This window comes from Cyanistes caeruleus, chromosome 3, assembly GCF_971803275.1.
Source record: "Cyanistes caeruleus chromosome 3, bCyaCae1.hap1.1, whole genome shotgun sequence".
NCBI lineage: Eukaryota > Metazoa > Chordata > Aves > Passeriformes > Paridae > Cyanistes > Cyanistes caeruleus.
The window spans coordinates 39,537,889-39,554,406 of record NC_141703.1 but is presented as its reverse complement, the minus strand read 5'-3'; the positions used below and the strand labels follow the sequence as shown (position 1 = coordinate 39,554,406).

The 16,518-nt window shown below is 36.0% G+C and overlaps 1 protein-coding gene across 12 annotated transcripts in view; it reads right to left on the bottom strand.

Moving 5' to 3' along the window:
* Positions 1–3,290: 3,290 nt before the first annotated feature.
* Positions 3,291–16,518, bottom strand: part of DOCK9 (dedicator of cytokinesis 9) — a 110,974-nt gene continuing 97,746 nt past the window's right edge. For all 12 annotated transcript variants that reach the window (XM_086880821.1, XM_086880824.1, XM_086880826.1 and 9 more), the window contains 9 exons: positions 15,599–15,705; positions 12,531–12,653; positions 12,075–12,188; positions 10,435–10,581; positions 9,457–9,667; positions 8,545–8,735; positions 7,263–7,363; positions 6,920–7,058; positions 3,291–4,523 (listed from right to left, as the gene is read on the bottom strand). In XM_086880821.1, coding sequence (XP_086736947.1) covers positions 4,401–4,523; positions 6,920–7,058; positions 7,263–7,363; positions 8,545–8,735; positions 9,457–9,667; positions 10,435–10,581; positions 12,075–12,188; positions 12,531–12,653; positions 15,599–15,705 — 1,256 coding nt within the window. In that variant the 3' untranslated portion in view covers positions 3,291–4,400. The remainder of the gene's footprint in view (positions 4,524–6,919; positions 7,059–7,262; positions 7,364–8,544; positions 8,736–9,456; positions 9,668–10,434; positions 10,582–12,074; positions 12,189–12,530; positions 12,654–15,598; positions 15,706–16,518) is intronic.

Genomic DNA, 16,518 nt, shown 5'->3' with positions numbered 1-16,518 from the left:
GGTCATTTCCACAAATACTATAAAAAAGTTGAATTTTGCCATTATCTGCCAAAACTTTTTTTTTTTTTCTTCCCCAGGAACCTCCAGGACTCATAGTATTAACACAATTAAATAAAGAATTTTTCAGTTCATGAAAAACCACAGAACAGCAGTCTTCACAAATTTTAACAGCTAACTTTCATGACAGACAGTGACTCAGATGTCTCCTATGTACTGAAGTCTTCTCACGAAGAAATCAAAGATAATAGAAACTGGGTATAAGAAAAAACGTTGCCTGACTTACTAGACTAGGTATTTTCATTAAGAGCCAGGTCCATCTAAATACACTGTTTTATTTGAAATAATTCTATTTATCTAAATACTATTTAAAACAATACTGATAACAGTTTTGTTAAGTTTAATTTACTGCTTACCATGTCCACCCTCAGACCCAACTGCAATGACCCCCATGACCTATTCCAAGTTGCTGTCATGTATGTGGCAACAGTAAAACAGAGCACACTCAGCACCTTGAAAACAGATTTTTGAAGCATATGAACTGGAAAGGTCCAGTTTCACTTGTCCCTGCACCTCCTCATCTTTACTGTACTTAAGCCCAACCTGGCCCCTCATTCCTTGTTCCTTGGCTTCCTTGTTCCCTGTGGAGCACGACCGACTGTGTCAGCACAGACTGATGCAGGCCAGTGGAGGGGTCTCTGCTTTAGCCAGCGTCTGTTTCTATGGCCTCACATCCACACACCCTCTCTTCCCCTCAGCATTCCCAAGCAATGCTTCATAGCCAAATGTCAGCCCTGGCAGAGTGCTAAGCTGTGTTTCTGCCATAGCCAGGGCATCTTTTTATAAAATATTTGGTCTCCAGGATCCTGCACTTGTTCTGTGGTGAAGTCCCAGAGTGTCAGAGGTGACAATCCCTGTCACCTGCCCATATTCTCCCACATGCTTTGTGGGAGACACAAAGCCTCAGGACAACCATACTGCCTCAGGACATAACCCTGTGTGATAGTCTTTAACTAACCTTAGGAAAAGCTGGAAAAAATATACTTGAAACATGCCAGTAGGAATATTTTAATTACCAAAGGGTACTGAAGATACTGAAGAGTTATACTAAAAAGGGAGAAAACATCTACCTCGTAGGAGAAGAAGGGGAAGGTGACACTCTTTGTTTCGTCCACCAAGTGGTTCCTGGAAAAGGGAAAATGTCTCATTGCTCAATGTCTTCAAGTGATGGTTCCCAAAGGGCAGGGAAGGCAACAATGCAGGGCCCAAATACCAGATTAGGCTCAAGGCCAACTCTTTTATCATAGTTCTCCCAGGCAAAACACAACCAAATGATACACTGCAAATTCAGCCTTTAAAAAGCTCTCAAATTTGATGTACAGCAAAATGAATAGGGAGCATGACAGTGATTAGATACACTAATACTGTTGATTTACTGAACAAGTAAATCAACACTGTGACCAACAAGTGTCAAACAGATAATACTTATCAGTTCCTTCTATAACACATTGTGGTCAAATCTGTTATCTCAAACCCTTTAATCCTGACAGTGGGTGCCAAAACAGGACTGTTGTGATTCAACTTCACCCAGCTGCTCCCTCAATCCTCTGCAGCAGGATAGGGGACACAATGAGAAGGGTAAAAGTGAGAACATTTGTGGGTCCAGATAAAGACAGTTTCATAGGTAAAAAAGCCAAAGCAAAACCAAGAAAAAGCAATTATGCAAAATCCCCTCAACTGGCTTGCCAGCAGCTGATCAGTGCCCAGCTAGTCCCTGAGCAAGTGCTGGCAAACTGTCTCTGCAGCTTTTATTGCTGTGCATGACACTAATATTGTACAGGACATCCCTGTGGTCAGTTGGGGCCAGCTGTCCTGGCTGTGTCCCCTCCTCCCAGCTCCTTGGGCACCCCCAGCCTGCTCCCTGGAGGGCTGAAAGGCAGAAAAGGCCTTGACTGTACAAGCACTGCTCAGCAATAGCTGAAACATCCTTGAGCTATCAACACTGTTTGCAGCACAAATCCAAAACACAGCCCCATAGCAGCTCCTGTGAAGAAAATTAACTCTACTCAAAAACCTGCAGAGAGCCCAAGTCGTCATAAATAAATTAACCCACACTGGATACTTAATTTATGTGTTACAGAAGTAACAATAGAGAAGGGAAGCTGGTACAGAAGGAATTATTCAGGAGCGAAACACCCACATTTATGACCTTAATATATATAAAACTAAAACAGTAGAGGGTGTGTTCCCTCATATAAACACATCACAGGAGATGAAGTCTATAGACACATTGCTTATGTATTAATCATTAATAATTTAAGCCCATGTAAACCTACAGAAATGCCAACTAAGTTGTCTGTTTTTCATAGGCCAAGGTTCAGCTCAACAGTTACACATATATTTAGATGTGTGTGTATACATATATACACACACACACAGATACATATTCAATTCTGAATACATACTACATTTATAGGTTAGTTATCAGACATGTCTTCATCCAACTGAGGTCTCAGTGCAAAAGAGAAACTGTCAGTTCTGTTTCCAAGGCAAAGTGGAAAAAGGGAGAAAAAATGAGGCAATTAAAAGAAGCCATTGTGATATACACAATATCTCTTAATACATGGATACAGAAGACTTCCCAAATGGCAAAACAGCTTCAGAGGATATATTCTCCCAAGAATGAAATACCTTTCAGGTAGGTGTTCCTGCACCCATTTCCACAGATGAACACAAGTGTGAAGAATTTAGGGCAGAGGAAAAGAAAAGGGTCTACGCCTCTTAGATCATTATGAGTTCACTGTCTGGAAGTGTATGATTGTTTTCCTCTTTGAAGAAAAGTATTTTAAACAACCTGAAATTTTGTTTCAGAAACATAGAGAAAGCAGAGTATATTCAGCATTTCACTTCCAGGATGAGCTGCTTTAGGAAAAACCTTTGATGAGTAATGGCAATATGTGTTTCATGCTATGCTACAGAAAAACGACAGTAAACCTTATGTCATAAGGAAAAGATAATTTCTACTGCCATGTGATGAAAAGTTTTGAAGACTGCTCTGGTGAATAACAACCTGTATTTCCAGTAACATGGTACTGGAGTCAAATGTGAGGGACTCAAAACTGATGTCTTAACTAATAATCTAATTCTCTTTATTGACAAGGAATGTGAAATGAGACCTACAGGTGTCTGCATCTCATATGCAGGATGCAAAAAGACATTTTTTTAAAATCAACCTTTCATTTTTCCCAAATGTCAGGGATGAATCTGAAACAAAAAAACTCAGCACACAGTGAGAAAAGTAATTACCTTTTTCCTTTTAATACAGATGTAGTACAGAATGTTTAATTACAGCAGGACAGTGCTTCCAGTTAAATAAAATTAAAAACCTTTATTTTCCCCAAATATAAAATTACTAAATTAATGTCTTAAAAGAATAAGAATATGGAAAAAGCTTTAAATTATACCACCATTTACCACAGGAACCATGATTACCAATTACATACTCCATTGCTTTGGCAAAAAAGGTTTTTCTTTTAATAACTGCATATAAACCTAACATAGCAAAGACTGTATACATCTTTATATTGCACTTATTTATATACAGGGATAAATGAACTGTAAAGTCTGCATATACTTGGAATGAGCAAATTTTCAAAATAAACTGAAAGCAGAATGGTAAAAGCTGGTATGAATATTAAAAAAATGCTTAGAAATGTAATACATTTATGTACAGACTGTATGGACTGTATTAACAAACAATATGTACATAACAATTTACTACTATTGATATTTTAGTATAACTCAGTGTTCATTAATGCAGACCTTTGGTTGTATTTAGTTGTTTAGTAAGATCTAAGCTCATATACCTCCAAAATGCAACAAGGTATAAAATAAAGCACAACAATTTGCCAAATGGTACAAAAACTACTATTGTCAGTTCCATTAAACCCCAAAAACTAGTGTCTCTGTCTAGCCCCAAAATAGTTCTTGTACTTGGAATCTCTATGTGCCATACACAAAAAGAACACCTGAATGTTACATATCTGCAAAATTACATCCCACAACACTTTTTTTGTAATGTGCAATTCATTTTAATAATACTTCCTAATGAAAAACAGAAGCTAACTTCAACTTCATAATTTTCCAACACGCACTTCTGCAATGACATTGTGAACACTTTTAAATTTTACCAGCAAGATTAAAAAATATATATATGTGTGCCTCCCTTACTCTAAAAGACTATTACCAGTAACTGCTATTTGCTAAGTGTGCTCAGACATTCGTATGAACTACGCAGCTTGCATGTGCCCAACATTTAGCTTCAAGGTCAACCTGAGTTTGCACACAATGAAGCAAATCCACAAACTTTAAAAGAAACAAACATACTTTCCTTTACAAAACAATCATGCAACTGAAGAAGAACTGGGCATCCCATGAACCGTTGTGCTTGTCGGAGTTCCACTGATGGCGTTGAAAATGTGTAGTGAGTTGGGCATGACACTGGCCTTTTCTTCCACTGGAGTAATCTTAAAACGAAAGACACACATTTACCAAAACGTTACAAAATGGCAAAGGCATGTCTAAAACAGATAACTAATTTCTTGATGTGCTGCTTATCGACTCAACCTCCCAGCACTTTTTCAACTGCACAAAACTTTTTGGAAATGGTTACTCTTTGCAGCCATCTTTTCATAAATTTAGGAGAAGTTACTTCTCCAGTATCAGTTCTCCTAAGTCAGATATTACACTGTCCTCTGGAGAGGATGCTTGGACAGTTTCTATCATTCCTCCTGTTAACTTTCAAAAGGAGTTTCATAGTGACAAGCTCACTTTTTGCCCTTTTTCCCCTTAGAGGTATGATTTGAGCATTTCTTGCAAAAAGCTATCAAAGCACCGGAAAGATTTAATTCTTAACAGCTATAAACAAATTGATGCTAAAATTAGAAATAACATAAAAGGGAATTATATAAAGATTAGACAAACCAATAGTACAGAAGTAGAGAAAACTAATTACCATCCCATCTGATCATATTGGCAAGCAGCAGAGGAGAAAAAAAAAATCTGTTAAGATTCTTTTATGCATTTTTATAACAAAGTTTTTGCAGTTGTTAAGACCTTGAAGACATTACAGCTAATAGTTTATTCAGTGATGCAAAGCTCTTTTTCCCAAAACAGCAATAGGCAGATTCATAAAGGAGATATTTTCAAAGATTTAAGTGAAGACCTTCATGTTTCCAAGCATTCAGGGGAATTATCAGTCTAATTGAAAAAGAAAACAACGAAAACAAAACTACCAACAACATTGCATGTTTTAATTAAGCACAACTAATTACATTTGTATAAGAACACAGTGGTAGGCTAATAGTACATGTTACTGCAGTCAGTGCTGTACTTCCACATTCTGTTCACAGTACCTTATGGATATCAGTTGTTTGTCTAAATGTAAACCAAGAGAAGAAGGGGTAATGTGATTTCCTCCTGATGTTTCAGAACATGCTTTTTCTTATCATTAATCTTTGGAACTCACATACTTGAGCGTTTTTTAAATATCTACATCTTGCATTGAGTTCAAAGTACTTTTTCTTGTGTACAAATTCTCATTATATTCTTTTACTTTTTCCTGTGCCAGGGGAATGCTAATCTTGCATTTATCATTCAATTCTTTGACCAAAACACTTGCCTCTCCTTTCCAAAGGGGTATTCTGTATCATTGTCAAATTCTCTCATGTACTTTGTTCATCTCAATCAGCTTTCCAACCAGATCCTCCATTCCAAACCCTCCTCTGCTTATCAATAAATCACACTGAAATATAGTCAAACTGTCCCACTTCTCTTAGCTAAGCAAACTGTTTTTCTGTTCCACAAATCTTTCAAAACTGTTTTCTTCTGCTACTGTTTTTTATTAAAAAAACACGTCCAACCAGATAATTCTGGAAAAATAGTATCACTTCCTATAAACTTTGGTTCACAATGTTCTCTATTGCTGGTAGTAAAAAAGAGTTAGTTGTGTCATAAGCTCTTCTCTGTGACAGGGTATCAAAACAGGGAAAGGAAAATAAAGTCAATATGCTTCAAAATAATTACATTATATCACAGAGCTACTCAGAACACAGAACACAGTACCTGAGAAACCACATTGGGAAATAATGGAAAGCAAGAAAGCATGGGAAACGAATTTTGGACAAGTGGAACATTTTTGAATAGAAAAAAGTTGCCATAAAAGTTTTGGGTACCACCTAAGCAAAGGCAGAATTAAGTCAAATCTCTATAAAGAATTATAAACCATTCAGTGGTTCTGGAAAAAGGTTATAAAATTAACTCTGGATGAAAGAAAAGGGGGCTGAAGTGATGAATATGATGAATACAAATGTCAAGAAGGTAGGGATCGAGCAGTGAACTTCAGCTCTTCCTGTCCTCCTGGAAATAATATCTTTGCCTTTGAATGTCATGAGACGTTTCTAGCATGGAACCCAGGCACAAAGGTTGAGCCGAACATCTCACTCCACAAAAGTTTTTGTTTTCCTTCCCCCATATTTCTAGCTTGTTAGTGTTGGACTTCCCTCAAGAAAATGTATTGGAATACCTCTTGAAAGACATTTAACTCTTTGTTGCAACAGCAATTATTTATACCTCCAAAATCAAACAAGAAAGGGCTAAGCTTGTAGATCATATATATTGATGTCATTACATTTGTTTTATCTTTATTGTAGTCCTCCTTGCCTACAAAAAAACCAGGCTAGTGCCAAGGAAATACACAAGCTAAAAAATGAAGGTCCACAATTTCATGACAGGCTTATAGTCTATAGAAAGAGAAAAGATAAACAATCCTTTTGTGTAAAACATTACATACATCTCCCACATTCTTTTCACATTATAGTTACGTTCTGAATGATAGTATGTATAACTTAATTTCAGCACATACTTGTTCATGCATTATTTCAGAAAGCTCTTTTGCCATTTCTCTGTAGTTGGCTTTCATTTCTTCTTGATATTCCAACTGATCTTCCTTTATCAGTCGTTCATTTACACCCAGAGCATGCCCACAGGCTTCAACAAATTGCCTGAGTTAGAGAAAATAAGGAAGTTCTCAAACAGAAATTCGAAAGATTGATTTAAAATGTCAGCTTAAAGCATGTTTTTAATGAATCAGAACACTTTAGAAGTTGGAAGTTTCAAAAATAATTTTTATGAGTCTTGGAAAAAAGGTCCATTTTTTCCTTCCCTCTCCCCCATCCCCAAGAAATCCCAAACCTTCCATGCCATACCTAAAAACTTCTTTTAGGAGTTTTACTTTATTGTCTGGATATCTTTTGGTGTTAGTGTCATCTAAGAAAGCTCTTGCATATGCTAGTGGACCAGCATTAACCTAAAAAGAACACGAATTAAAAAACAGTCAGCGATCTGACATCCTGTCTTAGCAATAACAGGTGCTACAGGTGTTGGATTTGATTTTCTCATGAGAAGACACTGATTTCAAAAAAGCTGGACTTGGAAAACAAGAAAACTGCTAGAGTTGGACCATTAGAGCAGGAGAGGTCTTTCCAGTGCTATAAACCTGTCTTGGCACAAAGAAACCACTTCAATGATGTGGCAACGTAACTGCAGATATTGCCAATTTGTCATCTCTGTTTATGAAATTAGGGTGGGAAAATGAGCTAAACCTACTACTGTTTGGTCTGTGTATCTAGTAAAAACAGCTTTCCAAACTGAGAATTCTGCAAAAACCTGCAGAAGTTTAATTGTTCTTATGGCAGCTACAGGAGAAGTGGTTTCAGTGACTTCTGACTCATTCTTATTATTCCTTCATATTATTAATACAAGTCTCTCCCTTCTCATCCCAAACACTATAGCTTGACCACTTACTGATTCTGGAATCTTGGTTTGGTTTTTTTTCCCTTTTCTGGATCCTTTTCTGAATATGACAGCTGGTCATAACACATGACTACATTAACAGCTCGTTTCCAATCAGTTTAAAGTAATAGAGCAGCACTTTAGTCACTGCATTTTCTGAAGATCCTTTCCACATTGACTTGTACATCCTATACCTGCTTCAGGTACCCTGTTTTGGTGAATCTTTATACATTCAAGTTCCTGCATGCCTTAGGCAAAAAGGCATGCACAATGAGATTGTCTATGATTTTCTTCTTCCTACAAATTATCACTCACTCTTTACCTCCATAGGGTTCTTACAAAAGTATGCTAGACCTACTGTGGGCAGACCTACAGCTAGGCAAAATATGCTGATTTATCTTCAGGTTCATCTGTTATCTTCTAGCAGTTTCAGCTTTATGCCAAAATCTGGTGGGGATTGGAATGCAACATATTCCAGAGATGAATCTTAATTTTTTTGTGTAACTGTCTCTGACCAGCTATTTATATGAAATACTTTTATTGCTTTTCCCGTTCAGGAAATAACTACAAACAGTGAGCATATTTCTAATTTAGGACACTCTTGAATGTACAGAATAGAAATGAATTATAAAATGCTATTTATATAATTTTTCAAGGGCAGAAGCAAATGAAACAGCTGCATGGCAAAGGTCTTACCTGAACACTGACGCTTCCTTGTAGCTTCAGCTGCAATTTGATCATATCTACTTCAGCTGAAGAGCAAAGCTGCCTAAGCTCTGCAACTTTTTTACTCATTTCATCAATTGCTACTTCAATTGGGTTTAAATCAGTGTGGTGCTGGTACATCACTGGAATGCGTTTTTTCACGTATGGGAAACAATGTATAGCTGTGGACAGAAACAAGTTTAACATTGTCAGGAAAAGATTTTTAGTAAGGTGTGCTTTGAGAGAATCTTCTGCTACAATCTCATTTTGATGTAATTAGCTGCCCAATTTAATAACTTATGTAATTAGAAATACTACTAAATGGACAAGGAAACAAGACCCTGAAATGCAAATATGCACAGCCTTACATGCATCTCAGCAAAGAAAGACCACTGTCATTACTGCTACTAACAACCACCAAAAAAACAAACCACTGAATTTATATGATAAGTGTGAAAAGGATTGTTTGACATTCACAGATCTCGAAGAGCAGAATCAAAAATAGCGAAACTGTATTTTCTATTTCTTCACAAGTACTGGCTATAGACACCTACCAAGTCACTTATTATTGTAAAATCACTTTATTATTATAAAGTCACTTACTTGTTTTCACAAGTGTATTAATACAGAAACTCGTACTTAACAGAGACAAAACACAAGAAAAAGGAAAGCCAGACTCCAGATTCAGAATTCTGGAAGCTTAAGGAAAAAGAGATAATAATTTTGAGGATTCCCCACTGAAGAAATCAATTTGAAAAACTTAACTGTGGCCAAAAATATGAAAAGTATTTCAGCTGATTGCTATAAAGAACTAAGTACGGTGAAATGAAAAAAACCCACACAGGACAAAATTAGACCATTTGAACTAATGCTTCCAGTCAAAGCATTCCATTCCATCAGTACCTGTCAAAATAGTCCGTCGCTTACACTGTTCCTCTACTCCTCCTTGCCTTTTGCCACCCTGAGTAAAAGGCATCTCAAACATAAAGCGACGAATGTTGTGAGTCCTTTCAAAATCTGTTTTTCTTTCCTGCAGCTCCTTTTCTTCAAAGTATGGAATTACGTGTGTAACTTGAATATATGCATATTTTGAATCTAAATCCTTGGGATTTACCTTCAAAACAGGACCAAAAAAAAATAAATCAAAAAGCTACATTGTGAATAAAGTGGATCAAAAAGTAGTCACACAACTTGAGGAAATTTAATTTGGTCTCTTAACCTCTAAATTGTTGAAAATATAGGAAATGCTCATGCTTTCACAGTTTTTAACTATTAGGAAGAAAGACAGCCAGATGCATTACAGCACCTCGTGGATTTTTTGGTTTGTTTGGTTTGTGGGGTTTTTTTAACTGCTCATGATCATGAAACCCAGCCCTTTCATCAAGTCCTCCTCTACTTTTAAAGTTCCAATATTGAAATGCTCACCATTGCTGCACTTAAAGGCCAGAAAAAGCACAGAAATTTTTGAATAAAGGATTCAAAAGGATCCTTATCAAAGAACCAAAAGAGCCATGAAATTATACTAAGAGAAAATCACCATAAAGTCTAAGGTTGAGGTGTGGAAAAGGGAAGAGCTTCCAAAGGATGACTGTGCGTGAATGTGCGAGAAATATAGCTGAAGCTGGCACAGAATATGATCATAATCCAAATTTGTTCTAAGATACAATTACTGTTTTGAGAGGTAACGCTACAGAAATTAAACTTTTGGGTTGTTCTAAAAGGCATACTTAGTAGGAGTTAATATTCCTCTCATGCCTTTCCAACCGTAGTTTTTAGATGCAGATGCTTGTGCACCAAATGAGTAACAGTGATCCCACAGTATTTCAACTAAACTAGTGAAAACAATATAAAAGAATGTTTTAGAAAGAATAAAGATCATACTTTGCCAGAATCCTGAATCATTTTGACATTTTCAGCTCCAAATTTGTCAGAGTAGAGTTTTTGGAGTCTTTGGGAAATTTCTGAAAGAGGTGTGAGTTTAGGCTCTTTATAGATATATTCCTTTCCATCTTCATCCTCAAAGAAACCCTGTAAAAAAGGAAGTAATCAAAATCTTGGGGAATAAAACACAGGGCAATGACTAAGATGGACATAATGTGTGTGGTTCAAAGGAAATACAAACATTTAACATTAGTATTCAAGCAAACATAAATAGACAGAAATTAAAATCTAAGTAGAAAGGTCTCCTAAGAGAATAAAAAAAACAACAGAAAAATGTAATTCTCTACTACAACACGAGTGAAAGATAATGGAAACACAGAGTTTAAATTTTAAAAGTTTGTAGCAATTCTATGGTGTGCCAAGCCTTTGAGATAAGTTTCCATCACTTTTAAATAAAAGTGAACTTGCAGCACTGTTTCACTTGCCAAAACTGGTAGTCCTGCCCAACAGGACTATCTGATTCACAAGTGACTATTTTGGCAAAGGTTTACATAAAAATAATCTGAAAATTTTCCTTAGGCAGTAATAAAAAATTAATTCCATAAGATTAAATTTAATTATGCAAAGATCTTAATTTTATGATGTACAACTGGTATATACTTCTTTATTGTATTACACATACCACTGTTTTTAAAACCACAACTAAGTGCACAATACATGGGAAGTGAAACAGTTCATTGGTTTAAAACAACAAGCCATGTTGAGTTCATGTTTGAAACCAGAAAATAAATATTTTTGTCATAAACAAAACAGACAAAATAGAGAAGCACAACATATCATGTATAAACACAGGCTAGATTGACAAAAATACCCACACCAAACTAAGGTGAAATGCAGTAGTTTGTACTGCATTGCTTGCTTTGTAAGCGATTACTGTAATTACCTCAACATCTGTTTCACTGTCTGTAAACTGGTATTGCTATAAAGTCATAAAAGACAACAGAATACATGTAAAATTATACTGCTATAAGAGTATTTTACAATTCTCCATGCTCAGCTGGACAATTAAGCAACTGGGCTATATGCATGTAGAGAGTGTACTACTCGATACTGCGTGATGCCATAGGGATACAGAGGCATTCTAGACACGTACCAGAGGATGTGAAGCTGCCCAATACTCAGCCAGAACTTTGGTTTGAAGCATGCAATACTGATGCATAGAAAAGAGTGATCCGTTCTCTAAATGGAGCTTGATGTTACTTTTGGACTTGCAATGGCTATTAATGCATACCAATCTAAGAAGCAGCCTTGCAAACCACACCGTAGCACTACAGACATTAAGTCAATACATTGCTAAAAACTGACGTTACAGAAAACTTACCGCTGCCTTAAGGTAGTAAACAAAAGAAGAAAAAAGGAAAAAAGGCAAAAAATTTACTGAGGAAAATTATAAGAATTTTACTGGAATTGATAAATGTTTTAAAAATAAATTACTGATGGTGTTTGTTTATTTCATACAGAACACGTTCCTTGTGCTTTTTATGTCACGGTATCAATACAGATGATGCAAGAGTAAACCTTGTAAAATAAATTCTGTTTTTTCTTACTGCATGGAGCAGACCAGTGAAAGTAACACTCACTTGTCCAAAGAATGCTACCCTGAAATAAGTTCCCAGCAGCCTCTTGCCTGTATGCATAACTTCTGTAACTTTACTGTATGCTCGATGGAGGGTGTCATATAAGTGAGCCAGCCTCTGAAAGTAAAAGAAAACAATAATGAGGGAGAAGAACAAAGCAGAACTTTCCTATCTTAAAATAACAGCTTATGTCCTTGTAGCCAGTAACAACTGAAAATCTTTTGCTGAATGCTAGTATTAGGTTTAGCACTTGTGTCAGGATGATGACATGTAAGACTAATTTTTAATTATTTATATTTAAAGAGAAAAATTTAACTATTTAAAATTAAAACAAGCATTTAAAAAATCAGTTTCTATTTTAATATTCTTATTATGTGATATCCAATGTGCCATGCAGTTAGACTTGAAAATTCAGGATTTTTTTCTGTTGCTCAAATTTACTTTTGATGAATTAAGTACCTCAAAATCTCTCCGTTTTTCATAAATGGGAATTATAAGTTTATATATATCAGCAATGAGTTCATAGCGTTCTGCCTTCCAAAGTCCATCAGCACACTGCTCCAACAATTCCATCAGCACATCCTAGATTTGGATACACATTTGAAAATGTAAAACAATTCAGTACTCATCAAAAGCACAGCAAATAATTATACCAAAGTTCTTCCCAGTGAAAAGGGAAATCTTGCCTCAAAACAGAATTATCTGCACTTAGTATTTTAAGTTATTGTGGCAATCAAAAATTGCTAAAAGGAAACAAAACAAGACAGAAAGGTCTGAGTGTACAGACATACTCCTTGTATTTACAAACAGCATGTTTCTTTTAGATATTCTTGAAACTTCTTTGGACCTTCTTCTATCATTCTTGCATTGCAGTGGTGAAGCCAGAAGCTGGAAAAAAACTCCTTTCATGCTTAGAAGCCACTCAATTGCACCTCCTTCTTCCCTTTGGTAGAGGACTAAACCAGCTTAAAGACATCACGAAGAAAATCAAGTTTTAACACTGCGAGCAAAGAGACTAAAAAATGGTATCCCTATCCACATATTGCAACAGATCTTAAAACATCTCCTCCTTTCCCCCAGTCATTGTGGGGCTGTACAGACTCCCCAGTATCTCCATTCTCAGCAGCCAAGTGGTGACAAGTGACAGACCAGTGTCACTGCTGGAACATGAGGGCTGTCCACAAACATTGGTTTATGACACAAGTCTTAGTTCTGACACCAGAGGGCATCCAGATGTAGCAAAGAAGTAAAATTTTGTTTACAAAAGGAAAATAACATCAAGAGTACAAGCTTCATGTGGGATAGCTGATAGGAAGGAGGAAAAGAGCGCAACATTTCTGAGCCACAGGTCTCAATGTTTTTCCGTTCTCATGGGAAAAGTTATTTTCCTTATTGCAATCAGTTTCCCTTGACACCTGTGAGAACAGCCCCTTGCTCTCTGATGGTGCTCTTTTTGGAAAAGTCTAATTTTTCTACTAACCACTTTAGAAGCTGGACTTTTTCGTGTTTGATACCTGTCTTCACTTTTGGGAGTCAGTGCTGGGCGCAAGGTTAGAGATGGGGCTCTGATGATTCCCATTCAACATGGTAGACTGTACAGAGATTTCTTCTTTTTTTTTTTACCCTTCAGGTGCAAAGCTTTGCACTTATCTTTGTACAGCCTTGAGAGGACACTGTGTTCCTGCAAGGCTCTTTCATTTACCCATCTGCCAGTCAGGATAATGCCTCTCAAGGAATGTCACAGGCAAACAACTGTTTTGATGAAATGCACATCGTAGCCTTGTTAAAAGTGAAAACCCCAAACCAAATTTTGGTTTTTCTGTCTGACTAGCTTAGGTAACCCTGGCATTAGACAGAATTCTTTTAAAATGAGAACTAAATTGAGAATCCCAAAATTTCACTTTTTTTTTTTTTTTTAAATGAGAAACTATATAAAGTCTTCAGAAAAATTTCACTTAAATTAAGATGAGTTTTTATAAACTGGAGAGTATGAAAGAAATTTTGTCCCTTTTAGAAACATGAAGGGATTCTCTCTGATCCTTCAATACTTAGAAATGCTCCTTTGGAGATTTAATTCTAAAATAACTAGCAAAAAGGGGTATCTCAGGTTTTAAGGGAAGAAATTCCACATGGCTTGTTATTATGTATAGGAAGAATTCTCATCAGAGCATTATTTTGCTAAGAAGTAGTAAAATACAGCTTGAGAGATCATTCTGGTTTTTGACTTCTGTACCCAATTGACCTAATTTTTTTCTCAGACAATAGTTCTGCTTTCTTATGAACACACTGAGGTAACACTCCATTTATGAATATATTCCTATTCCTGAAGGAACTGAACTACCTGTTCTGAAGCATTTCTGAAAAGATTTTTAGTCTGCTAAAGCCAAACAGCTCTTCCCTGTTGCTAATCTTGTCATTATTACTAATATTCTCCCCTGTTATTACATTTTCTGTGTTTCAGATAACTTTCAGAAGTCATCTGAAAAATAGCAATTTTTTTCAATATTTCATCAGTTAGAGTACTACATGGTTAAGCTTAGAAAGGGTTTCATGCAGGGGAAAAAATGAAATTTGGCCTGGTTTCATCCTTCTGCAAGCTGTACAGGCTTATAATTTCACTCTTGGCTTATTTCCGTTCCACGGAAACACTGAGAGATGGAAATAAATTTGTGTAGGGTTCAATGACCCAGAAAAAGCAGTATATTCTTTTTGAAGGGAGTGACTAATGAGAAGAAGAATAAAGACATTCCAATTAAAAAAAAAAAAAGCATAATAATTTAACTCTGACACATGGTCTGGCAGGAAAATAGTGACAGAAATTTCCAACAAAACTTTCCATCAACAGTAGTCACTAGAATTCCTGATCTCCTATAACTCAGAGCAGCTTGCATTTTGCTTTGAGTAACATGCTAATTTTCATGCTAGATCAGAAGAATCAATGACTTTAAAAAGATAGCACAAAAACTGCAAAAACGGTTTGCACAGTCAAATAATATTGTCATACAGCTTTGCCATACACTAATTATAACACAGAAGTATTTTTGTTGTACAATTATGCTTACAGACCAGAGGGTTTTCCAACATGACTGCTGCCAGAAGTGGTCTGTCCCTCTCTTCCACAATTACACCAGCAAATACATAGTGCAGACACAGCTCTTCATAAAGCAAGATTATTCATAATATTTTCATATAGGCTGCTTACTAGTAAAATTTACTGTAAAGCCAGCACAGGTGGATCAGCAAGGATGCAAGGAGGGAAACTTAAGCCAGAAAAAACACATGGACACGAGTCTGGTGTCACTAAAATGATGTGCTAGCACTATATTTAAAATAGATGTATATAGTAAATTCTATAAATCTGGGACAGCTCACAGAATTTTTTATTTCAGCTTAGGGTATGAATGGCAGATCAGAAAACAATTATTGTATCACTCATATCAGTAATTCTCTAGAATGAAACATAAAATTTGCAAAAAATCTCCAGCCCTTCCATGTATGTACATTTTAACTTTTTTATATTTACTTACTTCATTGAAGTGAACATCTTGCATTCCAACATCCTCCATCATTGAAGCCTCTTCATCTATATTTGGTGTGATTACCCTGAAAGCAGTACAACCTTGCCTAAACATCCCTGTCATTGAAAAAGAAATATAGGCAAATTTAATTTTCTCCAGCAGGATAACATTGGGCCATTTTGTGATTGTGGATAAAGCAGAAGCCATGTTTAAATATACCTACCACAAAATAAATAAAGAAATAGATCAGCTGCATGATTAAAATACAATGACATTATTGTGAATGTACAAATGGGTTTTAAAAGACTCAAAAATGTTAATATCTGGACCTTTACATAACAAACTAAGTAGTGTCTAAATCTCCCTACTTTATCTTAAATTTGTGTCTAATCTACTCCACCCTAAGTGTAAGATACTCAAGGTAACTTCTGCAGTATTTAATTAAACTGCCATGAAGTCATGATGAACTGCATACAGGGGCAGGACCTGGCATGCCATTTTTTCCAGTCTATTCTAATTCTAATTCCACAGAATATACTACAGCAAGGTGAAACATCCTGAGCACAATTATCATTGATTGAACACCTGAACATTTGTACAAATTTATTTTGACTCCTCTGGCAATGCCAGGTTTCCCTAGGGGCAGTGAGAGAATGACTACTTGCAGAACAAGAATATTCACAGATAACTTTGCTTTAGAAAGGATCTGATTTGAGCTATTAGAAGCTCTGGTGTAAAATAAAAATTTTTACTTTCCAAAAATTTTACTTTGCTTTTATCTGAAATGCTGCCCCTTAGATATGCAAGTATACTCTTGAGTATTTGAGTATACTACCTGGTTAGGTCAGAATTCTTTCCCTGGTGAATACTGAAATAGTTACAATTTCCTCAAGGAAATAATTGATTTTCCCAAACTCTAATAAAAAATA